This window comes from Mus pahari, chromosome 6 (assembly GCF_900095145.1).
Source record: "Mus pahari chromosome 6, PAHARI_EIJ_v1.1, whole genome shotgun sequence".
Classification (NCBI taxonomy): domain Eukaryota; kingdom Metazoa; phylum Chordata; class Mammalia; order Rodentia; family Muridae; genus Mus; species Mus pahari.
In genome coordinates this window covers 87,572,299-87,597,918 of record NC_034595.1, presented here as the reverse complement: position 1 = coordinate 87,597,918, position 25,620 = coordinate 87,572,299, and the positions used below count along the sequence as shown (strand labels likewise).

Here is a 25,620-nt window from a genome sequence, read left to right as displayed (position 1 = left end):
GGGAGGGTCCAGCGCACTGTGGGTGATGCTATGCTTGGGCTGATGGTCCTAGGTTCTATAAGAAAGCAGGCTGAGGGCTGGAGAGATGGCTCAGTGGTTAAGAGCACTGACTGCTCTTCCAGAGGTCCTGAGTTCAATTCCCAGCAACCACATGGTGGTTCACAACCATCTGTCATGGGATTGGATGCCCTCTTCTGGTGTGTCTGAAGACAGCGACAGTGGACTCATATACATTAAATTAATATTTAAAAAGAAAAAAAGAAAAGAGAGGAAGCAGCCTGAACAAGGCAAATGGGGCAAAACAGTAAGCAGCGCCCTCCACGGCCTCTGTGTTACCTCCTGCCTCCAGGCTCCTGTCTTGACTTCCTTCAGTGATGAATTATGATGTGGAAGTATCAGGCAAATTAACCCTTTTCTCCACGACTTGCTTTTGGTCATGGGGTTTCATCCCATCAACAGTAACTAACCCTAACCAAGACAAGTTGGTGCCAGGAGAGTGGGGCATTGCTATGACAGGCATGGCCATGTGGTTCTAGGGAGGATTGTGGAAGGACTTTGGAACTTTGGGCTAGAAGAGCCATTGAGTAAGTCGTGGGCTTGGCGAGCTGTTCTGGAGCGACTTGGAGTTGAAGGATGCAGAGAGAGAGGCAGACCGTGGAGACGCGGCTTGTGAAGTTTCAAAGGGAAACAGAGACTCCGCTGGGCCGTTTGTGTGAAGAATCTGCCTGGTCAGCTGGAGCTGCAGAATCGGCTGTGATTAAGGAGAGACCAGTATCCCTGGGGTAAGGTCTGGGAAGTGTCTCATCAGGGTCAGCTCCCAGAACCTGTGTCCCAGAAGTGTCCAAGGCTGTAACTCCAGTTGGCAGTGAAAGAGTCCACCCAGGCGTTACTGGGTTTGAAGGGGTCATGGAGACCAGGCTAGGCTTAGTGCCATGAAGAGAGCCCAGGAAAGGTTATTTGCAAAAGTCCAGTCCAGGTGCAGCAAAGACCCCAGCACTTTGGAGATGCCGGTACCACGGGATGACCACCAAGAACAGCAGCAGCAATGGAGTGGAGCCATTGGGAACCTAGAAGATAAGCTTTGTGTGTTTCGGAGGGCGGAGCCAGAGAAGTGACCCCAAGCCCCTTGGAGGAGGCCAGAAGGTTATGAACGAATCCCAGATAACTGGATGTTGAATTATTTACACTGTTGGAGTTTGGTTTTGCTTGACTCTGTAGATGCCCTGGTTTTTCCCTCTTGAAGTAAGAAAGTATTTAATTTATTTTTTATTTTACAGGAGATTTTTAAAGATATTTTAGGTTTCAAGAGAGACTTTGGAATTTTAAATAGGCTGCATTTTAAAGTGTTTGAATTTGTAAAGACTGTGGGGGCTTCTTTAAGTTTATAAAAAAAATTTATGCTGTGATGTATACATTGATGTGTGATTTGGAGGATATCAGTGTGGAAGGAGGAGGCTGGGCCAGGGGAGGTTGGGGACACCTGAGACAGGAGCAGTGGGCGGGGTGAGGCTGGGTGAGGAGTGGCGAATGGGTACCGAGAAGGGCATGAGACTGGCGTGGTCTCTCGGAATGAGAGAGCAGGGTCTGACAGGTTAGCCATATGTATTCATTGCTTTTCTGTGGCTGTGAGAAAATACCATGACCATCAGTGTCTCAAGGAAGAAAGGAAGGTAGGAAGGTAGGTAGGAAGGAAGGAAGGAAGGGAAGGAGGGAGGGAGGGAGGGAGGGAGGGAGGGAGGAGGAAGGTAGGAAGGTAGAAAGGTAGGAAGGAAGGAAGGAAGGAAGGAAGGAAGGAAGGAAGGAAGGGAGGGAGGAAGGGAGGAAGGGCTTGTTTATTTAGGCTTATGGGTCTGTAGGGAGAATCCATAAAGGTGAGGAAGTCAAAGCAGGAAGCTAGAGATCACATCTTCAACTACAACACAAGCAGAGATCGAGCACGGGGTGTGGGGGGTGAGACTACAGACTGGACTGCCAGCAAGCTTCCATCTCCTAAAGGTTCCACAACCTCTCACACGGCAGCAGCACCAACCAGAGACCATGTGTTCAAATATGTGAGCCCAGGAGGGTCGTTAGCCATTCAAACCAGGACAACAAGAGACACAAGAAGCCAAGACAGTGGGATCTGAGAGCTTGACCTTCTCAAGGCCAAAGCAACAACCAAGAGAAGCAAGATGGATGATGAGGGAAGTCTGTCATTTAACACTGTCACATGATAGGGGATGGAAAGTTGTTCTCCAGTCTTCACGTGTGTAATATGATACCTGTGTGTAGACACACACACACACACACATATACAATCATATATATGTGTGCATAGCACACCACATAAACGAATGGAGTATTTTAAGAAGGGAAGGGGCTGGAGAGATGGCGCCACACTTAAGAGCACTTGCTGCTCTTGCAGAGCACCGGAGTTTGGTTCCCAGAATCCACCTTGAGCAGCTCACACTGTCTATAACTCCAGTTCTAGGGGATCTGATGTGTTCTTTTGGTTTAGGTGAGTACATCATGCATGGCACACATACACATACAAATAAATACATTCTCTCCCCGCTTCCTCTCTTTTGAGACAGGGTTTCTCTGTATAGCCCTGGCTGTCCTGGAACTCACTCTGTAGACCAGGCTGGCCTCGAACTCAGAGATCTGCCTGTCTCTGCCTCCTGGGTATTGGGATCAAAGGTGTGCACTACCACCACCACCTGGCTTAATTTATAATTTCCTAAAAACTAATGATGTTGGAATGTTCATGGGTCACCCCCCCCCCATATATCTTTGTTGCCTTTGCTAGAACTACAGAGCAGACTGTGATTGCTGGGGCTTAAGGGAAGGGGAAGGCTTGGGGAGCAGGTAGAGGTAGCTAGGAACTAGGACTTCCTGCAGTGCTGAGAACCTCTGGCTGCATTAGATCAACCACCTTACAACATTCTGCAAGATGTTGCTGAGAGAAGAAACTGGATAAAGGCCACACTAGTTATTTCTGATACTTGTGTAGGGGTATATATAGTTATCTCAAAATTAAATGTCAAAACTTTTAAAAAACACATGGGAGCTGAGCATATTGCTAACTGGTAGAGTATCTGCCTAGTACTGCCCATGAGGCCCTGGGCTCAACCTTGAGCACGTGTGCATGTGTGTAATACAAAATGCAACCCCTAAATTTGCATTAGATTCAACAGGCATAAATTCATCAAAATGCTCTTCAAAAGACATCCTTAAGAAAATGGGCCAAGCCAGCCATGGTAGTGCAGGCCTTTAATCCCAGCACTTGGGAGGCAGAGGCAGGCAGATTTCTGAGTTCAAGGCCAGCCTGGTCTACAGAGTGAGTTCCAGGACATTGAGAGCTACACAGAGAAACCCTGTCTCAAAAAAGAAAGAAAGAAAGAAAGAAAGAAAGAAAGAAAGAAAGAAAGAAAGAAAGAAAGAAAGAAAGAAAGAAAGAAAATGGGCCAGTCATAGTGGTATATGACTGTGATCTCAGTAACCCAAGGGGCCAAGGTGAGATTTCCAATTCAAAGAGAGTCTATCCAACATAGTAAGACCTTGTCTTTAAAGTTTTCATACCCAGTGTGGGGGAGCCGGAGAAGTGGCTCAGTAGTTAAGAGTTCATACTGCAAGAGGACCTGAGTTCAGTTCCTGGCGCCCACATTCACAGGTGCACAGCGGCCCGTAACTCCAGCTCTGACACCTGCTTCTGGCCTCCTAGGGCATGTGTGCTCATGAGGACACACCCCAACTACTACATACACATATAAACATTTTCTTTAACCTTACAAAGAACAGGGGTTGGGGTATAGCATGCATGAAACCCGAGGGTTTGGGCCCAGTACTATGTAAAAAAAAAAGGTGAGATGGTGCATGCCTATAATCTCAATCTTCAGAGGTAAAAGTGGGAGAATGAGAAGTTCAAGGTCAACCATGGGCTACATCCTGTGTTCCAGGCCAGCCTGGATTACAGGAGATTGCGTCTCAAAATACACACATAAAGACTGACTTACATAAAAAAAAAAGAAAATGCAAAATTAATCCAAAGACTAGGAGGAACTGGATCCAGAGAGATGGTGTGTGTATATCTTATACATGCATATATATCTTTTACAATTCAATAAATAGAATACAGTTAAAACCACAGTGTGATATGATTTCAGAACTACCAGCATGGCTAAAATTAAAAAGACCGACAGAGCCAAGTGTCTCCATATATATGGGCAACAGAACTGCCACTTATTTCCGTGTGGGGAAGGAAGGAGGCCCAAGGCTTTTGGAAAACTGATGGGCGGGCGGGCAGTCACATCTAGGAACTTGCCACAAAGCAATGAAATTCTTCAAACATAGGAGGTCTTGCACACACGCCTCTTTTCCTAACAGTCCCTTCTGGAAACAACCCAAATGTCCATCAGCGGGTGAAAAGACCAACTGTCGTGGCCATACCATGGAATAAAAAGGACTGATGAACTATGGACACATATAAAGACCTCAAAACCAGCAAGCTGAGCCCAAGGAGATGTACCTAAAGCCTTGGTATGCGGGAATTCACACCAACTCTGGAATCTAAACTGACAAGAGGCTGATCAGTGGTTGCCTGGCGCTGGGGGGTGGGGAGCAGTAGAGGGAGGGGAGTGACCACAAAGGAAGAATTGGTGGGTGGATTAGGAATGGCGGGATTCTTCTGTATCTTGAAAGCCCGGATGGATGTAAACATCTCTCTGAAAGGGCTGGGGCTGTAGCTCCCTTGGTTGAGCACTTACCTCACACTGGTGCCCTGGGTTCTATCCGCAGGCCTACTAAATAAATGCCTAAACTGCCCAAACCTGATAGTGCCTTTAGTTTCAGGCACATTGTAACTCAATTAAAAACTAAAACTGTTGCTCTTTTAAAAGGTGTCTCAGCCGGGCTTGGTGGCGCACGCCTTTAATCCCAGCACTTGGGAGGCAGAGGCAGGAGGATTTCTGAGTTCGAGGCCAGCCTGGTCTACAAAGGGAGTTCCAGGACAGCCAGGGCTACACAGAGAAACCCTGTCTCGAAAAACCAAAAAACAAACAAACAAACAAAAAGAAAAGGTGTCTCCTGTGGCCTGAACCTTCTGATCCACCCACCTCCTCCTCCCCATTCGTGGAGACACAGGTGCTAACCACCACACCGTGTTTATAGGGTCCTTCATAAGCGCTCTGCTTTCTGAGCACCCCACCCCAGCCCAATAAGAGTAGTTTTTAAAAGAGACACAGATCCTGGCCTTTTGTCCTTGTTTCAACAGATACAAGCACTGGTCTGCATTATCGGGTCTGGACAACGCCTTAAATGTTTAAATGCTTACTGTAAATTCCCGTATAAGTCTTCCTCTTGGGTGAGTAAGAGGAGTTTGAAACCAGCTGTGGTCCAAGAGACCCCACTTTGCCAACTACTGTGTCCTATGGTTGGCGACCCCTGCCAAGCACGGGTAGGAAGCTGGAGGAAGGGGACCGCTGGAGTGGGACAGACCTCATACAGGGGAGGCTGCAGGTATGAAGAGGCTCAACTGGGGTGAGGCTGAAGGCCAAAGGCCGAGGAGGTTGCAGCGGGGATGGGGGTGAGCAAGAGGGTGTCAGGCAGTGTGGGGGAGAGAGGCTGCACGCATGAGAAGCTATGGGGTTAGGAGGAGGTGAGGGGAGGGTGTTGAGGAGACAGGGAGGCTGCAGATAAAAAAGAAAGCTGCAGGTGGGCGTGGGCAGGCTGGAGGCAAGCAGAGGGTTGCAAGCATGGGCAATGCAAAGGCATGTGTGGACGCGCGCGCGTGGGGATGCCCAGCTCACTGGGAGCCGAACACCGGCCTGCGTGGCAGGCGCAGCACTCCGTAGGTGTTGAGGCCTGGTACGTCGAAGCCCGGCGCTAGCCCATGGCGATCCAGCGGGTAGAACCGCACCAGCTGCCCGTGCTGGGCCTCCAGAGACAGCCAGGCGTCGGCGAGCGGCAGCGCGCACGGGAACTCGCGCGCCACGTGCAACTGGAAGACGCGGCCGCGCACGTGGCGCAGGGCGAGCGATCGGAAGGCGGCGGGCACGAGCGCCTCCACGCGCGGCCCAAACTGGCGCAAGCGCAGCTCGCCACGCGGCCCGGCGGCGCGCACCTCGTAGAAGGTGCGGTTGGCGAAGGTGAAAAAACCGGCGAACGGGCGCGCGCGGGGCGGGGGCGCGGGGGCGAGCTCAGCCTCGCGCAACGCGCGCTCCAGGGCTGGCAGCAGCATATCCAGGGCGTCAGCCACCAGATCGCTCGTGGGAGGGCGAGGCCCGGCCATCAACAACACAAATCCCAGGCGCAGCGGTGGCACGAGCGCCAGGCTGGCGGCATAGCCGTCCAAGTCGCCATCCTTGCGCGCCACGCGGTATCCGCGCCTCTCGTGGAACTCCCAGGGTGTGCCGGTTTCACTAGCAAAGTAGTCGTGGGCGCAGGCGCGCAGTGGTGCTAGCAGTGTGGCCAGGCTGTCGGGCCGTAGCAGCCGTCGGGGTCCTGCACCCAGGAGCGCAGCCGCAAGCCTGGCCAGGTCTGCAGCTGTCGAGTACATCTGGCCCGATGGCCGGTACCAGCCCAGATCGTAGAGCGGGGCAGACTTGCCGCTCCCATAGAAGCCAGCAGCCAGACGTGCACGCACTGCTCCTGTCAGTGCAAAGCCGGTGTCACTCATCCCCAGTGGTTCCAGCACCTGCTCAGACACCCAGCGCTCATAGTCACCCTGTGCCCTGTGCGCAGCCAGCACATGGGCTAGGAGAGAGAAGGCCAGCGTGCTGTAGTGGCATCTGGAGAGAGAAAGGGGGCAAGGATGGACTGCTCTGTATGATCCCCAGGACAGTGTGGTGGCACCAGGAGGGAGAGAAAGGAAGCGAGGCCTCTAGTCTAGTATTTGGAGAAGCAGAGGGAAATCTAGCCCTGTCCACTTGTACCCCTCACCCCCTACCCCAAGCTCGTAAAGCCTTTCTTTAACTGTTTACTATTCATATCCATCATGGCAAAAACTATTTGTGTCGTTTATTTCTTCGCTGTGACTCCCTCACTGTAAAACTGTAAAAAGGGCTTTGGTCATTGTGGTGGATTGAATTTGCTTGGCCTTTGGGAAGTAGAACTATTAGGGATGTGGCCTCATCGGAGGAGATGTGGCCTCATCGGAGGAGATGTGGCCTCATCGGAGGAGGTGTGGCCTTGTTGGAGGAATTGCATTACTATGTAGGTGGGCTTTGAGGACTCCTATGCATAAGCTCCACCCAGTACGGCATTACAGTCCCCTTCTGCTGTTTTCAGCTAGACAGGTAGAATTCTCAGCTCCTCCAGCACCCCATCTGCTTGCACACTGCCCTGCTTCCCACTGTGATGATAGTGGACTAAACCTCTGAAGCTGTAAGCCAGCTCAAATTAAATGTTTTCCTTAATAAAAGTTGCTTTGGTCATGGTGTCTCTTCACAACCATAAAAACCTAACTTAAGGTCTGTTGGCTGGTGTAGACAGATGCGGTCTCCTTGGTTGCTTCTTTTGTCTTGTTTTTGTTTTGGGTTGGTTGCTTTAGAAAATCTCATTGTGTAGCCCAAACTGGCCTGCATCTCTCTTTTCTCCTGTCTCTGCTTCCCAAGTGTTGTGATTAAGTAGATTCCTTTTTGTTTATTTAAGATTTTATGTATAAGAATGTTCTGTCTGCATGTATACCTGTATGCCAGAAGAGGGCATCAGATCCCATTATAGATGGTTGAGAGCCACAAGGAATTGAACTCAGGACCTCTGGAAGAACAGCCAGTTCTTAACTGCTGAGCCATCTCTCCAACCCCCAAGTAGATTCTTAATAAACAATCCGGTTGGTGAGGAACAGGGAGACTGGAACAGACCTGGGTTCTGGGTCCAGCTCTCCCAAACCTGCTATGCTTGTCCCTACAGGCCTTAGTCTTTCTGGGTATATAATGGACTCTATCTAGTGATTCCCAGAACCTTCCTGACTCTGACCATCTGGTAGGATGTGTGGCTGGACTTCAGGGCACACTCCTCACCTGGTTCCTGGGTCAGCCACCAGGACATCATCCTTGAGCAGGCTCAGAGCCTCCTGGGTACTGCCCCTCCACAGCAGTGAAGTGCCCCGGAGTCTTCGGGGAAGTCCTGGGAAAGAGCAGTGGTCAGACCTGCAGGACCTGTGCACTGCTGGGGAAGTTCCTCCCCTAGAACAACACTCAGTCATTCCCCCCCCATGCCTCCCACTGCAGCCGGCCACCAGTTCCCCTTCCTGGAAGCAAACTACCCGCAGTCTGGTCCTTCCAAAGGCATTTACTACATCCTGAAATATTTAATACTTAGGACTGGCAAGATGGCTTCTCTGCTAAAGGTGCCTGCCCGCAATCCTTGAGGTCAATCCACAAAACGCCCACAGTGGGAAGAACTCCCGCAAGTTGTCCCTCTGACATCCATACAGGTATCATAGCATGCACACCGCCCCCCAAGACGAATTAAAGATGTAAAAAAGAATAATATTTATATAATACACAGCATGTTATATAATCAAGTACATTACCCCTGCCTCACCATAAACAGGTTTTTATCGTTAGTATATTTATATAGTCTTTTTATATATTTTTATGTTTATTTCTGTAGTATATATAATACATGTCCTTTTCTCCTTAACATTTTATTTCGTATCAGTAAACAAAGAACACCATCATTTAGAACTATACAGTATTTTATGCCAAAGCCATTCCCCTAGTGAGGAACATGTAGGTTATTTCTCCTTGTTTTGGTTTTTGTGTTTTGAGAGGGTCTCATGGAAACCCAGGCTGGCTTTGAACTCACTATGTAGCCCAGGATGACCTTGAACCCCTGATCCTCTTGCATCCTTTTGGGAGTTCTGGACTTCAGCTCTGTACCCTCACACTGGCTCCTTTCTTGTTACTGTAAAGACTATGCAGTGAATAATTGTGAGCATACTTTATGCTACACAGGATGAGGTCAGCTTTGGTAGAATTTTCTAGAAATAAAATTTCTCACTCACGGGGAATGGGTGCCCTTTTCTCCTCTCTGGCGGGAGCTCGGTTCAGAGCCAAGTGCACACTGCACTGCTGATCTCCAGCCACAGTCGACTGCGACAAACAGCCTGGCATGGAGACAGCACTCTGGAGGTGGAGGCAGGAGGATCAAGATTTCAAGTCATCTTCAGCTACATAGAGAATGTGAGGAAAGCCTGGGCTAAGTGAGACCCTAACTCAAAAAAAAAAAAACAACAACAACAAAAAAAAAAAAACCAAGAAAACGATTGTGAGACATATTTGAATTGGCCTTCACACAGGTTTTGTTTGTTTACTGGGGCCTGTCTTAGGGTTTCTATTGCTGTGCTGAAACACCATGACCAAAGCAACTTGGGGAGAAAAAGCTTTATTTGGCTTATGCATCACAGTTCATCAAGGGAAGCCAAGGCAGGAACTAAAACAGAGCAGGAACCCGAAGGCAGGAGCTGATGCTGAGGCCATAGACGGGTGCTGCTTACTGGCTTGCTCCTCCTGACTTGCTTAGCCTGCTTTCTTAAAGAACCCAAGACCACCTGCCCAGGGATGGCTCCACCCACAATGGGCTGGGCCCTCTCACATCAATCACTAGTTAAGACCATGTCCTACAGCCTTGTCTTATGGAGGCATTTTTCCTAGTTAAGATTCCCTTCTCTTGGATGACTTTAGCTCGTGTCAAGTTGACATAAAACTATCCAGCACAGAGCGTCATCCATTTAAATTCCCTCCTCTGGTGCGGATGAGAACGTTGTCTCTGTGGTTTCTCCATTCACTGTACCTACGATTTTGATGCTTGCTGGTCTGACAGGGAGAATGTGTGACAATGTAGTTTGAATTTGCATCTAGATGGCGGTGAACAAAAGTTGTAAATTTTTTTACTATTTCTTCAGAGCCTTTTCTGTGTGATGTCAGCTCTGCCTTTCACCCCTGTCCTGTGGGCTGTGGCTTTCCATGTGATCTGTGTGTGTGTGTGTGTGTGTGTGTGTGTGTGTGTGTGTGTGTTCAGGAAGTCCAGGTCTTCACTGAAGAGTTCATTACTGATTTCTAACTTGTTGCCTTGGCATTGGCATTTAGCCTGGATCCCGACTCCTTTGTCTGTGAACTTGTTTTCCCGCCTGATCTGTACTCCCAGGTCCAGGCCAGGGACAGAGCTCAGCAGGTACAACGCTTGCTTAGCATGTGTGAAGCCCTGAGTTCCTTCCCCAACAATGACATATTGGATATGGTGACACATACGTGTCATCTTAGCACTCAGAGGGAGGGAAAAGATCAAAAAGTGCAGGGTCCTCCTGAGCCACAGAATGAATTTGAAGCCAGCCTGGGCTACAAGGGACACTGTCTAAATAAAATAAAATAAAATAAAATAAAATAAAATAAAATAAAAGTTCCAGGGCTGGAGAGATAACAGCTAAAACTGCTTTTTCCAAAAGACCCAAGTCCAGACCCCAGCACTCACCTGTAGCTCTGGCCCTGGAGGATCTGAGTAACACCTCTGTGGGCACTCGTGTGCATGTGCACACACACACACATTTTAAAAATAAGTTAAAAAACAAAAAAACTCCCAGGCTGCCTCAGCTCATTCTACCCTGGCACCTACCATGGCCCATGGTTTGCAAGCATGGCCACTCGGGAATCAGAGCAGAGTCCCAACGGCTGGGAATCTGTGTTAGGTGCCTGCCCCAACCTCCCCTGGTATGGACAATTCCGAGGCTCACCTGACAATTGACTGGCCATCCTCCGGAGAGTGACAGGGGATGGCCTGGGGAAGGAGCCCATCTCTTCCGATTCCCCCATTGGGCTCTGTGCTCCAGGGCCTTGGGCTGTGCCCAGAGGGTTGTTGATAGAGAATGTGCTGGCATAGCGCTCCAGAGGGTCGTCCAGGGAGTCCACGATGCCCTCCTCCCACAGGCGATAGAGCATCAGCACAGGGAAGATCTTGGAGATGCTGGCAATCCTGTGTTGGGACATAGGAGTGCAGAGAGCAACCTGTCAGCCTCACACCCACTCTCTACCCTGTGTCCAGCCTTCAGCTTCTCACACGCTACATTCTACCCTAAGCTGTGAGGAGACCCTGGCCAGCTCAAGTGTGGCGAACATGGCTCTGGCAGGCCTCGCCCTTCTCTTCAATCTCTCTGTCTTACAAAAAAAAAAAAAAAAAACCTGTTAGATTACATTTACAAAGCTGGCCACCAAGGTCTGTTCCCTTATTTGGCCATTTCTCTCTCCTAAGACAGACTACCAAGGTCCAGCTGTCAAAGTATTGAAGTCCAACAATCAAAACCCCCCTTTGGTTCACCTAATTAACATGCCTAATTAAAACTAAACACCTCGTTCTAAAATGGGATTTCCCCTTGTGCCTTTATTTGTTTATTTTTTTGGTTCTTTTGTTTTTTTGTTTTTTGTTTTTTTCCGAGACAGGGTTTCTTTGTGTAGCCCTGGCTGTCCTGGAACTCACTCTGTAGACCAGGCTGGCGTCCAACTCAGAAATCCTCCTGCCTCTGCCTCCCAAGTGCTGGGAATAAAAGCATGCGCCACCACTGCCCGGCCCCTTGTACCTTTATAAACTGCCATTTTGCTGTGCTACGTCTGTCTCCTCTAGTCAGAGGCAGTCCTTTGTCCTGTGTGGCAAACACCACTTCCTCCTCTCCCTTGTTCCCCTCCTCTTCTCCCTTTCTCTATCTCCTGTATTTGTCTCTCTGTCTCTCTGGGACAAATAAATCTTTGTGCTGAGTTCTTGGTCTTGGGCATCCTGAGACGACACTTTCCCTTTCAGTCTGCATCTTGGGCTGAATCCGCAGGTTGTGCAGAGTTGCCTGTGGTTGCTTAGGATGTACCAGAAAGCTGGGATAGGATGGACTCCTCAGCAGCCTTTTTACCACATCAGTACTGGAGCAGAGCTGGGTTTGGTCAGTCCTAGCTCTCACTGACTGTGTGGCCTTGGGCAAGTTACTAGACCTTTCTGAGAGTTTGACTGTTGGTTTCATGGGCTATAGTAGGGATAGAGCTGTGTGTGTGTGTGTGTGTGTGTGTGTGTGTGTGTGTGTGTGTGTGTGTGCAGAGCACTCAGCATGCCAGGCAGTACATACACAGTAAGCAAGATAACTGGAACTCTGGGCCCTGTGTGTGGTGCCATAAAGGCACAGTGTGAAGGTTAAATCCTGCAGGACCCCTGAAGTCCCCACAGTATCTCTGGGATCAAGTGTGTCCCTTGTTGCAGCTTTGAGGACTCTGCAGACAGCACCTAAGAGGAGAAGCTCTGGGCATGCAGCCAAGTGTCCCCAGCTGCCTCCAGCTGGATCAAAGCCACTCACTCACTCACTCACAGGGATGAAAAAAGGGGCTGGGAGCTGGTGATCATCCCTAGGTGGCATGTGGAGAGGAGACAAGATCCTTTCCTCATTTGTCCTGTGGTCCTTGTGATGACAATGAACATTCATAGTTCCTGGTCTTCTCTGGACCTCTGTCTCCCATAGAACTGCCAGGCCCTGCCAGCTGGGACCCCACCCCCTCCTGTGTCCTGCCTCCTCTACCTGCTTGGCTTGCCATCCTGACTATCCCTTCTGAGACCCTGGAGGGCACCCCACTAACCGGTACATGGTATACTCATTAGGGGTTCCAGAATTCGGATCTGAGCCGTTCTTCCTCCCGAAGTTCCCAGTCCAGAGCACAGTGTCATTATGGATGACAAGGGCAGACATGGCAGCCAGGCCTGGGGCCAACATTGCCTTGTGCAGAATCCCATCCACCTTGAGAGAGAATAGAGGCATAATGTGGGTGCAGTAACAGCCCCTGCCTCAGCATACCCACCTGTCCCCAAAGCCATACCTGCCCTATACCCTAGGAGCCTACAGACTCTGAGATCTCATACCCTGTGAGGATCTGACTCACCTGTCTTAGACATAGGGCTCCCTAAAGGATGTGTGTGTGTGTGTGTGTGTGTGTGTGTGTGTGTGTACCACTAGTACCTAGCTCCTAATCTTCAGTCTTGCTCCTGAGTCAAAAATATGTGTTATCTTTTTGTTGTCGTTTTGTTTTTTCAAGACAGGGTTTCTCTGTATATCCTTGGCAATCCTGGAATGCACTCTGTAGACCAGATTGGTCTCGAACTCAGAAATGTAACTGCCTCTGCCTCCCAGTGCTGGGATTAAAGGTGTGCGCCACCACCACCAGGTGAAGTATGTTGTGGTGGTTTGAATATGCTTGGCCCCATAAGAAGTGGGACTGTGGGCTGGTGAGATGGCTCAGTGGTTAAGAGCACCCGACTGCTCTTCCGAAGGTGCAGAGTTCAAATCCCAGCAACCACATGGTGGCTCACAACCACCCGTAACAAGATCTGATGCCCTCTTCTGGAGTGTCTGAAGACAGCTACAGTGTACTTACATATAATAAATAAATAAATCTTTTTTTTTAAATGTACTAACCTTGCTTTAAAAAAAAAAAAAAAGAAGTAGGACTGTTAGGAGGCGTGGCCTTGTTGGAGGGAGTGTGTCACTGTGGGGGTGGGCTTTGGAGGTCCCCTCCTATGCTCAGGCTCCACCCATTACAGAAGACAGCTTCTCCCTAGCTGCCTGAGGATGTCAGTCTCCTGACTGCCATTGGATCAACATGTAGAGCTCTTGGCTCCTTCTCCAGCACCATAGCTGCCTGCATGCTGCCATGGCCCCACCCTTGATGATAGTGGACTAAACCTCTAAACCTGTAAGCCAGTCCCAATTAAATGTTGTCCCTTATAATGGTTGCTTTGGTCATGGCGTCTCTTCACAGCAATGGAAACCCTAAGACATAAGTGCGACCTTAGTTGCTTCCTTCACCTATCCCCACCCCCTCTGGCTGAGAACTTACTATGTAGACCAGGCTAGCCTCAAACTTGCAGTGAACCTTTTGCCTCTGCCTCCCAAGCACTGGGATTCTAGGCACAGAACAGGCACTCAAAGAAATGCGCATTGGAAGCTGGGTGTGGTGGCTCACGCCTTTAATCCCAGCACTCAGGAGGGAAAGGCAGGGCAATCTATCTCTGAGGCTAGCCTGGTCTACAAATCAAATTCCAGCACAGCCAGGGCTGTTATAGAGACAAACCCTGTTGGAAAACAAAAGCCAACAAACAAAAGCATGTTGAGTGAATGAATGACTGCCACAGCATAGAGGGACTGCCAAGCGTTACCACATTCCCAGGAACCTCCCAAGCAGTCACGAACCTTCTCTAAGGCCTCCTTCAGCACCGGCAGTGGGTGAACAAGAGGCACAAGCTCAGGGTGCCGGGGACACATCTTCACTGGGGCTGGCGGCACCTCTGGCTTCAAGGAACCTAAAGGGTACATCAGGAGGTAAGTACAGAAGAGGTCGGATCAAGGACAGAGGGACATCTTAGAGGACAGGGAGGCTGCAGCAAAGGCCAGAGTCATGTTGTGGGGACATCTTCTCACCAGCAGGAGTTTTCTTAGAAAACATTCAATCATGGGCCAGCCAGCCAAAAGACCAAGGGCCAAGGGATAGTGTGGCCTTAGGATTGAGTCCCTTTAGGTCAGCTACTGGTCTCCGCCCTCTCCTTCTTCCTGACAGGCTCAGTCTCATTCACAATCGATCTACCATCCATCTATTCATCCATTCACCCACCATCCATCTACCATCCATCCATCCATCTACCATCCATCCACCATCCATCCATCCATCCACCCATTATCCATCCATCCATCCATTCATCTACCCATCCATCTATCCATCCACCAACCATCTATCCATCTACCATCCATCCACCCATTCATCCATCCATCCATCCATCCACCATCCATCCATACCACAAGCTAGTTTTATATGTTTGGGTGATATGAACTTGAAACCCCAGTGGGGCTTCAGGCCTGAAGCAGCAGGGACAGCTCATTGTGTCCCCAGAACTGAATATGGGTGGTAGATCATGAAGTGAGCCTTGTCTGCCCTTGTCCAAGGAGTGGCTGTCATCACATGGAGAAGCCTGGGGAATTATCCCTGAGCACACAAGACCCTAGGGAGGCTCCAATCCCAAGTGACTTGCATCCTTCCTTGAAGAGAGTAGATTAGACCATCAATAGGACTGTCAGTTGGCCCCCAGAACCATGAGAAATGATCAGCCATCGAGATTGCTGTGTTTGGTTTTTCCTTTATGGTGCTGGGGATAGAACCCAGGGTCTTGCACACTGTAGGCAAGGGTACCACCACTAAGAGCCCCTGGGGTGGTTTCTTCCTTAGACAGGTTTGGAGTAGAAGTCTTGGGACCTAGATGGGTCTAGTATCTGTAGCCAGACACACAGAGGCACCTGGAGAGTCTCAAAATATAGAGTCTGGTTAGGGCCTGAAAGTGCCCACACTGTGGGGAAGGGTTAGGGGGATTCGTCACGGCATGAATGTTGAGGTCAGAGGACAACCTGTAGGAATTTTTTTCTCTCTCTCTGTCTACCATCTGGGTTTCTGGGATCAAGTTTAGGATATCGGGCTTGGTGGCAGGTATCTCTGTGATAACCCATCTGGCCTGCCCAGACTCGGGGAAGCCTGTGGTGAGTTGACTCTGACTTGCATCCACTGGATCTGCTCACACAGCTCAGCCTGCAGTTCAAATGTCTCTCTTAAGGTTTCCCCGCTAAGAATTCATTTTGCAGACTTAAAGTACCATCTGTCCATCGCGGCTTGGCAGTTTGAGCGACATGGCCCTGAACAACCTGCCCAGCTGGAGTCTGTTTTCTTGAGCAACAAAGAAGTCCCGTGAAATGGAATTTACCCCATAAAGGACTGGGGTGGGGGAAGGAGATTCAGGGGAGACACTAGGAGGAACTGTCTGCAGTAGCTCTGGAGATCTGGGAGCCCCAGCACCTCCCTGAGCACAGGCCTTTGTCAATATGAATGACAGAGCTGGGAGAGGCTGATCCCAGTGCCATGGAGACTTGGGGTCCTGGATGCCATAGCAACAGAGGACTGTGCCCCTCTGGAGTGCTAGGTAGAATGAAGCAGTCTGGGGAAGGGGGAAGGGGTAGGCCAGCCCACAGAACAAGGGAAACACTGTTTAAATTTTTTTTTTTTTTTTTTTTGGAGACAGGGTTTCTCTGTGTAGTCCTGGCTGTCCTGGAACTCACTCTGCAGATCAGGCTGGCCTCGAATTCAGAGATCCACCTGCCTCTGCTTTCTAAGTGCTGGGATTAAAGGTGTATGCCATCCCCACCTGCCCAGCTAAATTTTTAAAACTAAAATTTTAAATTGTGTGTGTGTGTGTGTGTGTGTGTGTGTGTGCGTGCTTCCACTCACGCATGCACATATGCACATGGGCACATGTGGGTCATGGTGTGTACGTGGAGGTCAGAGCTCAAGTCTGTGGAATCAGCCCTTCAACCTTCATGTGGGTCCTGGGGGTGGAACTCAGGTCTTGTCTGGCACGCGCCTTTACTGGCTGAGCTGTCTCACCCGAACTCTATTTGAGTTTCCAAGGGACCCTGGATTGATGACCCCCAGGCTGGATGTCTTGTGAGCCTCCGATGGCAATGGGATTCTCACTTTGTTTATAAGAGTGTGACCAGGCCCAGAGAGGTCTTGTGAGGCAGCCAGAGATGAACAGTGTGACTTGATAGTGAGAACAGAGGCCTGCGCTCCTGAGTCTAAAGCTTGATCCTCCTCCACCCTCAGGTCCTTGACGCTCCAGGGGGACCCAGCAGGGTGGGAGTAAGTGAGCCACTTCTTCACTCACCAGTCTGCAGCTTGGGGAGGTAGAATTGCCACAGGAAGCAGCCAGTCATGGTCACTGAAAGCAGGAAGAGGAAGCCGCTGAGGGCCCACAAAAACCATTTCTTCTTCCCTTTTGGAAGATGGGGCTGCTGGCGGGCCTGAAGAAACAAAGATGCAGGTTCTGGCCTCTAGGGTCAGCAGGGAGAGGAAGATCCCCCTCAGGGCAACACCACCTGTGAAGCCAAGGGCCTCACTTCAGTATGACCTCATCAACTCTACACGCCTAGTCTGGCCCTCACCTCACATCACCTAACCTGTGTGCTTATCGAGATACTCGGGAGTCGCACTGAAAGGCTGCCTCCTCCAGGAAGCCTTCCCCAACTCTCCACACCTGCTTTCCTTCCCAAGGCCATGTCTGTAAGGAAGAGCAAATACAAGTTTCTTAGTATAGAACTATTCCGGACCGGTCCACCCCTCCTATTGTCAGTCGGCTGTCCTGACAAGAGAGCCCCCCAGGCCAGGGACGCCCATCCACGTTCTCCCCTTCTGTAGCCTTTGGTGTGCTGGTTCCTCAGCATGTGTCTGAGGTGTGCACAGTGGGTCTTGACACAGCCACTTCCAGGGCACCTGCCTCTCTTGTCCCTCCAGGTCCCTCACCTTAAACCTAGGATTGATGAAGTGGAAACTTGAGGGTTCTTTGGAAAGTCAGTCGTGTTGAGTGGCGTTTTGCTGGGGCAAACATGAGAAGGAGTGTTTTCCGGAAGCAGACACAGGTGAAAGGCTAAGGCCGACCCATAGAGGAACGTTTGGCTGAAGCAGACACAGGAGAAAGAATGTTCTGCTAAAGCAAGCACGTGAAAGGACACGTGAGGAAGGATTCTTTGCTAACAACACAGTGTATTGGTCTGCCTTACATTGTGTGGTTGAGCTCTATTTGTTTCTCTCCATAGAGGAAAAACACACCAAAAAAATTTCTGGTGTTTCTGCAGTTTCTTGCCACTTCTGTGGACTCTGGGTGATTGGCAGAGTGATGTCAGCTGAGACAGACACACGTGCTGAGGCAAGACCGGTGGAGGACATGTGATGCTTGGAGGGTATAAATAGGACTCTACAGACAGTGATGGGAGCTGAGCTGGGCTTGATTATAGAAGTAGCCGTGCAATACTTGTGGGTCTTGAATCTTCACTGAGACACAGCTGAGAACTGCTGGTGTCCCCTCCTGTCCCTCCTGCTGACTCGTGCGGAGGCTGAGCCCTGGCTGTCTCTGCTAGGTAGTGCCACCGCCGCTGATGCATGTCTGCTATCCCGACTCTACCAAACTGGACTGCTGGTGTATCCAGGAAGTGTTTTTGCGAGTGGGTCAAGCTGCCTGCTCACCTGTGAACTGAACTGCTAATTTCCAGGCAACACAGATGGGAGTTGCTCCCAAGAACCTTTCTAAACAGGTCCACCTCCCTGTAGCCTTTCTTTTCCACTACCTCTGCTGGGCTACAAGGAGGTTAAAGTGTTTAAGAACCATCATTAAAAATAAGCTTTAAAAAAATTAGAGTTACAGACAGAGCACCCAGTGGGCATGCCCGAAGCTCCCAGCCTGTGGGTATTGCTCAGTGTGGTGGTTGTCTCACCATGCCACCCTTCCAAAACTGGCAGAGAAGGCTCTATGGTGAATAGAAATGAAACCAGGACACCCCTAGTCCTGTGTGACACCACACACTCATTAGCTCACTAAATGACACTTGGGTGGGGTCATTTCTGTGGCCTGTCATTGATGCTTTTTCTGGGGTAAATAGACGTTTGTTCGAGTCTCTCCAGGAATTTCACATAATAGCAGTAAATCCATTCTGCTCAGGTGTCAGCCATTACATCTGACAAGGTGACTCGCATCTGAAAGCTCCCTTCCTTGTCCCTGACCTTTTCCCTGAGCAGTCACTAGGCACCAGGAGCTGTACCAGGTTCCTGAGGTGAGGCAGTGAGCTGGCTGGAGGGATCTCCACCCTCTTGGACCTGGTACCAGAATAGTGCCTGCTGTCTGTGGGACCAGAGCGTCTAGGACCCATACCTTTCTGACTCAGCCATTCTCATGCCGCAGGAGCAGCTAGCATACACATATGCAGGCCCCTTCTAGGTTTTAAGGCAGCTGTGTAAATTATCTTTGCTCCTCAACACAAGCAGCTATTGTTATTTTCCTGCCTCTCAAAAAATGCTTTGAAGTTAAAGCAGTTAGCCCTGTCCTGTAAGTTAAAAGACAGGTTTAGATTTAGCCCTGCCTCCTGGTCCATCCCCCATACTGGGGGAGGCTCTTCAGTGTGAAGGAATTCTCTGTTGAATCTTTATTTTTTAATCTGGAAATCCTGCTGGGCTTCACAATTATTTTTCACCTCTAGAATTTGGGGTCCTTACACATTTTTCTCTGTGTATATGAGTGCACATGTGTATGAGTGCATGTGTGCATGTATGTATGAATGTATGTGTGCATATGTGCATGTGTGTATGTGTGCATGTGTGTATATGTACATTGTGTATGTGTGCATTTATGTATGAATGTATATGTATGCATGCATATGTGCACATGTGTATGTGTTCATGTGTGCATTGTGTATGTGTGCATGTGCAAATGTATGCATGTGTGTATGAATGTGTGTGCACATGTGTGTATAAGTGTATGTGTTCATGTGTGCATGTGCAAATGTATGCATGTGTGTATAAATGTATGTGCACATGTGTGTATAATTGTGTGTTCATGTGTTCATGTGTGTATGTGTTCATGTGTGCATGCATGTATGTGTGCATGTGCTCATGAGTGTATGTGTACATGTGTGTACAAGTGTATGTGTACATGTGTGTATGCGTGCATGCATGTATGAATGTATGTATATACATATATGTGCATGAGTGAGTATATGTGTACATGCATATATGTGTGCATTTGTGTATGTATGTGTACATGTATGTATATATGTATACATGTGTTTGTATGCATGAGTACATGTGTATGTGTACGTGTATACATGTGTGCATGTATGTATGGATGCATGTATATACATATATGTGCATATATGTATATGTGCATGAGTGAGTATATGTGTACGTGCATGTATGTGTGCATGTGTGCATTTGTGTATGTATGTGTACATATATGTATGTGTGTATACATGTGTTTGTATGCATGAGTACATGTGCATTTTGTGTGCATGTGTACATATGTGTTTGCATGTGTACATGTGTGTATGTGTGCATATGGAGGTGAGAAGTCAACATCAGATACCTTTCTCCATTACTCTCCACCTTGATTTTTGAGGCAGATCTCCAGCTGGAACATGAGGCTCTGTGACTAGGGGAAGCCAGCTGGCCAGAGAACGCCAAAGAGCTGCCTGTCCCTGCTTCCCTGCACTGGGATTGAAGGTATGCTCCACTGCCCCCCAGCTTTTTTATATAGTACTGGGGATTGAACTTGAGTCCTTGGGCACTTTACCAAGTGAGCCATCTCCCTAGCTACTTCTAACTTTTCAAAGGCCCGAATCAACCAAATATCCTTCAATGATGAATGAAAAAAAAAAGATTCATACATCCATGCAATGGAATGTTACATAGCAACATAAAGAATAGAGTATTTATATATACAATAATATGGATGAATCTTAAATGCACTGGGCTAAGTGAAATAAATAAACCATTCTCAAACATGGACAGATTGTAACGGCACTTGTATAACACTCTGGAAAGGGCAACAAACAGAACCTGACTTCAGCTATGCACCTTCCAGCTCTGGACAAACGACTTCACCTTTTGGAGCCTGACAACTGCCCCTCCCCCAGGGAGAGCTCAGGTGAGCCCCAACAGAGCTGTGCAGAAAGCATGGATCGATCGGCGAACAAGTTGTGTTACAATAACAAGTGTTAGCGCAACTGTCATAGTTGCTGTAGTTGTTCCAGAGAGAAACAGGCAAGGGCAGAGGCTCCAGTGAGGATGCGGGTGAGGCAGCCAAGGTGGGAAGGAGGGCAGAGCCACTGAGCAAGCGGCTGAGGAGGAGCTAAGGATGCTGACCAAGATAATGTGTGACTTCCTGAGTGGGACTCACCCGAGTCTTCATCTTCCTCAGGGCATGGAAGATTCCGGCTCCTTGAGGATTCTGGCCTGTAGCGCAGGAAACCCTGTGGACAGGAAACTGAGAACAGCAAAGGCAAGGGGAAGTGGGAGCAGTGGGGAGGCAGGGCCCGGAGAGATGGCTCAGAGGTTAAGAGCACTGGCTGCTGTTTCAGAGTATCTGGGTTCAGTCCCCTGCATCTGCATGGTAGCTCACAACCGTCTGTAACCACAGTTCCCAGGGTTCTGACACTCTCCAGGGATGCCAGACACACACATGATACAAGCTAAATGTGGGAAACATACATACACATAAAATTAATAATAAAGACATGTCCTGGGAGAAAAGGGGACAGAGAACAGCTAGAGAGGGGGGTAATATGAGGATGGTGGGGAAGGGGCACCCCACTCACAGTACCCAATTGCCCAGGACTATCCTGCTTCTTGCACTAGAAGACCCAGAACCCCTTCTATCTCAGGCAAACCTGGAGGTGGGCACCAAACCTACCCCAAATCTACCAGTCTCTAATTCCAGCTCCTTCCCCCATCCCCCACAACCATCTGCCAGACCCCAAACTCTCACATCTTACCTACTTCCAGAAGGTTCTACTAGAATTCATAATTCAGCTCTTTCAACTGGGTTCCCTGAACTCTCAGTGTGGGCTCTGCCCAAACTGCTAGCAGCAGTGACAGATGTGGCCCTCATTTCTCCAGCTCTAATCCCTCGCTGTCCTCTGCCTAGAGGATTAGTTTCTCAGAAGCCCTGGTAGCAGGGAAGCTGGGCAGATGTATCAGAGTGCTGGACATCCATGCCATGTGACCACAGAAGCTATAGTCCGGAGGCACGAAGAAACCCAGGTGGAAAAGAGGTGACAAAAGACAGCTACCAGGATCTGACCCTCAGGCCTTTAGAACCCTTTTCGAAGCTCAGACCAGTTCACCAGTCACCTCTGAGAACACGGTGTGAGCCTTTCTGTTAAGTGCCCAGGAGATCCACCGTTACTTGGAAATGAGACTCTCTCGGTTTCTTTGGAAATGAGACAATGTTAACTACAGCTAACTAAGTAGGAGGGTGCTTTTAAAGCAGAAGCCTGGGACCTGCCCCTAGGAAGGGCTCTGCCAACACTGGTACTCATGACTTGGCACTGGTGTCAAACTCCCAATCTGCTCCTAAGGCTGACTTTAGACTTTTTTCTTAGTCTAAAAAAAAAAAAAAAAAGACTGACTTAGATTTTCTGGAATGTCAGAGGACAACTTGTAAGAAGTGGTTTTCGCCGGGCGTGGTGGCGCATGCCTTTAATCCCAGCACTCGGGAGGCAGAGGCAGGCGGATTTCTGAGTTCGAGGCCAGCCTGGTCTACAAGTGAGCTCCAGGACAGCCAGGACTACACAGAGAAATCCTGTCTCGAAAAACCAAAAAAAAAAAAAAAAGTGGTTTTCTCTTTCCACTCTGTGGGTCCCAGGGATTGAATTCAGGTCATCAGGCTTGGTGGCAAGCACCTCTACCTACTGAGCCATCTTACAGGCTGTCTGTGTCTTTGATCTGCACGGGAACGGCAGGAAGAAGTAGCTAGTTTGTCACACTTTCCATCCATACAAAGAAGCTGATGTTCAAAGTTCCCAGGAAGAGCCAGGACTAAGATTGGGACACAGGACACAGGCCCCCCTCTCTCATTCCCCAAAGCCTTCCTTATGCCTCCATCTGACCGACTATGAGGTCGTCCAGGGCAAGGATGGCATGTCAAAGCTGATGATCTGAGTCAGATAGTTTACTACAAGGGCCTGCAAGACTTCTCTTAGGGGCACCCACCCGTGTCCCAAAGACACCACTGTTTCTGTGGCACTCCTCAAGTTGACCCAGCTCTGGAGGCAGGTGATTCTCCCTTGTAAATCAGGATTATTTCCAATTCAGCCAGAAGAGAATCCACATCATGTCATATAGCAAATTACCACTAGATGGCAGCAGATGTACATGGAATGTCCCCACTTGCTCTTCCTTTAAAGATATTTTACTGGAAAATTGCTTTCAGGTTCTGTACCCATGAAACAAGAAAGATCAAACACACACACTCACACAGATGCACATTCATATACATATACACACGTATTCACATACATACAAAGAAACGCACCAGCACACATACATACATAACAGTACACATACATAAACACACAAACATACAGCCACACATATATGCACACATAGTCACACACTCACATATACACTCATACCCAAAGAGATACACATAAACATGCACATACACACATGCACCAGCACACACACATACACATATATACACACATAACACACACACTTGCACATATGCACACATACACACAGCACATACACATACACTCACAGACACATATATACACATACACACCAGCACACATACATACACACAATAGCACACACATACACACATATACACAATCATACATATATACACACATAACACACACACATATATACACACATACACACTCAGATTCACGCACTCACACACACACACACACACAAAGATACATGTAAGCATACACATGCATACACACACACAATGCACTAGCACCTGTGTGCACACATGCGTTCTCTCTCTCTCTCTCTCTCTCACACACACACACACACACACACACACGTCAGGGAGGAAGGAATTGGCCATCTTCTTTTTATACAAGGTATCTCATATCTCCCTTTAAAATATTGTATTTTAGTTATATGTGCTCTGCGGAGGTCAGGAGATGGAGAGAGGGAGTTACAGGTAGCTGTTAGCCTGCCAGCATGGGTGCTGGAAACCAAACTCATGCTCTCTACAAAGGCAGCAACTGTTCTCAATCACTGAGCCATCTCTCCAGCCCCAATCTGTCTCTTGCTCTTTGGGGAATTCTAAGTTGCTTTGACCGGTCAGTTTAGGCTTCACCCACTGTAGGGATGTGGGATCAGACTGTAGAGTCCAAACCTCGGCCCTGATCCTTACTATGTGTGACCTTGATCAGATATTCTGTATTTCTCAGACCTCATGTGTACGTGGCTGACTAAAGATGCTACCCTTGTGGTGTGGGAGTGAAGCCTGAATAGGAGAGTGATCACGGGTAGAGCACACAGACCACTGCATGCCAACAGTGCCCAACAAACATAGTCACTGTAATAATCACCTCCTTTCATGGGCCTGTCCTCTCAGGAAGCAGGTAACTGCCCCACTCCTAGCCTCAGGGCTGTCTTTTAGTTGCTGGGTCTATAAAACTTGCCATTTTTGCTTGTTTAGTTGGTTGTTTGGTTGGTTGGTTGGTTTTCTGAGTCGGGGTTTCTCTGTGTAGCCCTGGCTGGCCTGGAACTTGCTCTGTAGACCTGGCTGGCCTCGAGCTCAGAGATCTGCCTGCCTCTGCCTCCCAGGTGCTGGGGTGAAAGGTGAGGTCACCACAGTTGTTTTGTTTAAAATCTTGACATCTATTTACTTTTTGTCGGGTGCCTGCAGGCGTGCACATTGAGGTCAGAGGACAACCTGTCAGGGTTGATTTCTTCCTTTTACTGCACGGATTCTAGTGATCAAGCTCAGGTCCTCAGGCTTGGTGGCAAGTGACCTTACCCACTGAGCCGCCTTACAAGCCCAGGGATTTTCTTTTTAAGTGCGATTGAAAACAGGGAACAACAGATTGAACTCTAAGCCGCGCTTCCTAATGCAGGCTAGTTACCCAAACACAACCACCAAAGGTCAGAGGTTATCAAACAGATGCCAGGCCTGCATGGGCAACTTGGTGAGACTGTCTCAGGAAGCCCTGGAGAAGGAGACGGCCTGGTAGATAAAGGGCTTGTGGGTGAGTGTGAGCACTTGAGTCTCGTTCGGCAGCCCACAGGCTAGAAGAAGCAAGCGAGCAAGCAGACAAACAAAACGCTGGATGTGACAGCGCAGATATATAACCCCACACTGGGTGGGGGTGGGCTGGGTGTCCTGGGGACTCACTGGCCAGGGAATCTCATTGATCAGAGCTCCAGGGTCAGTAAGAGATGCCATCTTAAAGAGAAAGAGATGGAAAATGACTGAGAAAAACGACTGACACACATGCACACGTGCATAGGCACATACGCATGCGTTCCTTGTACATATACCATATACACACAGAAATAATAACAAACAAACAAACAAACAAACAGATGAAGTATTATGCCCAAGTCAGAGGGACCCAAAAAAACACCGAGGAGCCAATTCCAATGCAAACACATAGGGTCTTTATTATGAGCTCTCGAGCAAGGACCCTCACCGTCACTGTCGCAGCAGGTCAGAAGTGGCAGCCTTGAGTCTAGGAGTGCAGGGTATCTATTGTGGTTACAGCAAACGGGGAATTTCCATATGGGACGGGATGTAAATATTTTAATAATTGCATTTCTGGCATGATCTGTAGGAACTGAACATTGGGGCAAACACCACCTGACAAACAGGACAGCTAGTCTATCTTCTGTAGGATGTCTTAGGTTGTCTATGACCTTGACCCTGCTGCTGTATCCTGGCTGTCTGTGGCTAAGGGGCAGGGGCGGGGTGGAGTGTGTGTGCCATAGGATGTTTGTTCAAACAGACTTTGTGGTTTTCCTCCTGGAATTAGAGTTTAGCCCCTAGAGCTTCTTCTCAAAAAATGAAGCTGGTTGGGCTTTACAAAAGTAATATCAGGGCTGGTGAGATGGCTTATCAGGTAAGAGCACCCGACTGCTCTTCCGAAGGTCCTGAGTTCAAATCCCAGCAACCACATGGTGGCTCACAACCATCCGTAACGAGATCTGGCGCCCTCTTCTGGAGTGTCTGAAGACAGCTACAGTGTACTTACATACAATAAATTAATAAATCTTTTTTTTTTTTTAAAGTAAT

General features: G+C 48.9%; 1 protein-coding gene across 1 annotated transcript; it reads right to left on the bottom strand.

Annotated features, from left to right (window-relative positions):
• Positions 1-5,758: 5,758 nt before the first annotated feature.
• On the bottom strand, positions 5,759-20,827 carry Lactbl1 (lactamase beta like 1). The gene is made up of 7 exons (XM_021201309.1): positions 20,761-20,827; positions 16,705-16,840; positions 14,195-14,304; positions 12,588-12,745; positions 10,715-10,953; positions 8,001-8,106; positions 5,759-6,767 (listed from the first exon to the last, which is right to left on the bottom strand). Exons 1-7 carry the CDS (start codon positions 20,770-20,772, stop codon positions 5,783-5,785), a joined length of 1,746 nt encoding a protein of 581 aa, XP_021056968.1. The 5' UTR covers positions 20,773-20,827; the 3' UTR covers positions 5,759-5,782.
• Positions 20,828-25,620: the final 4,793 nt, after the last annotated feature.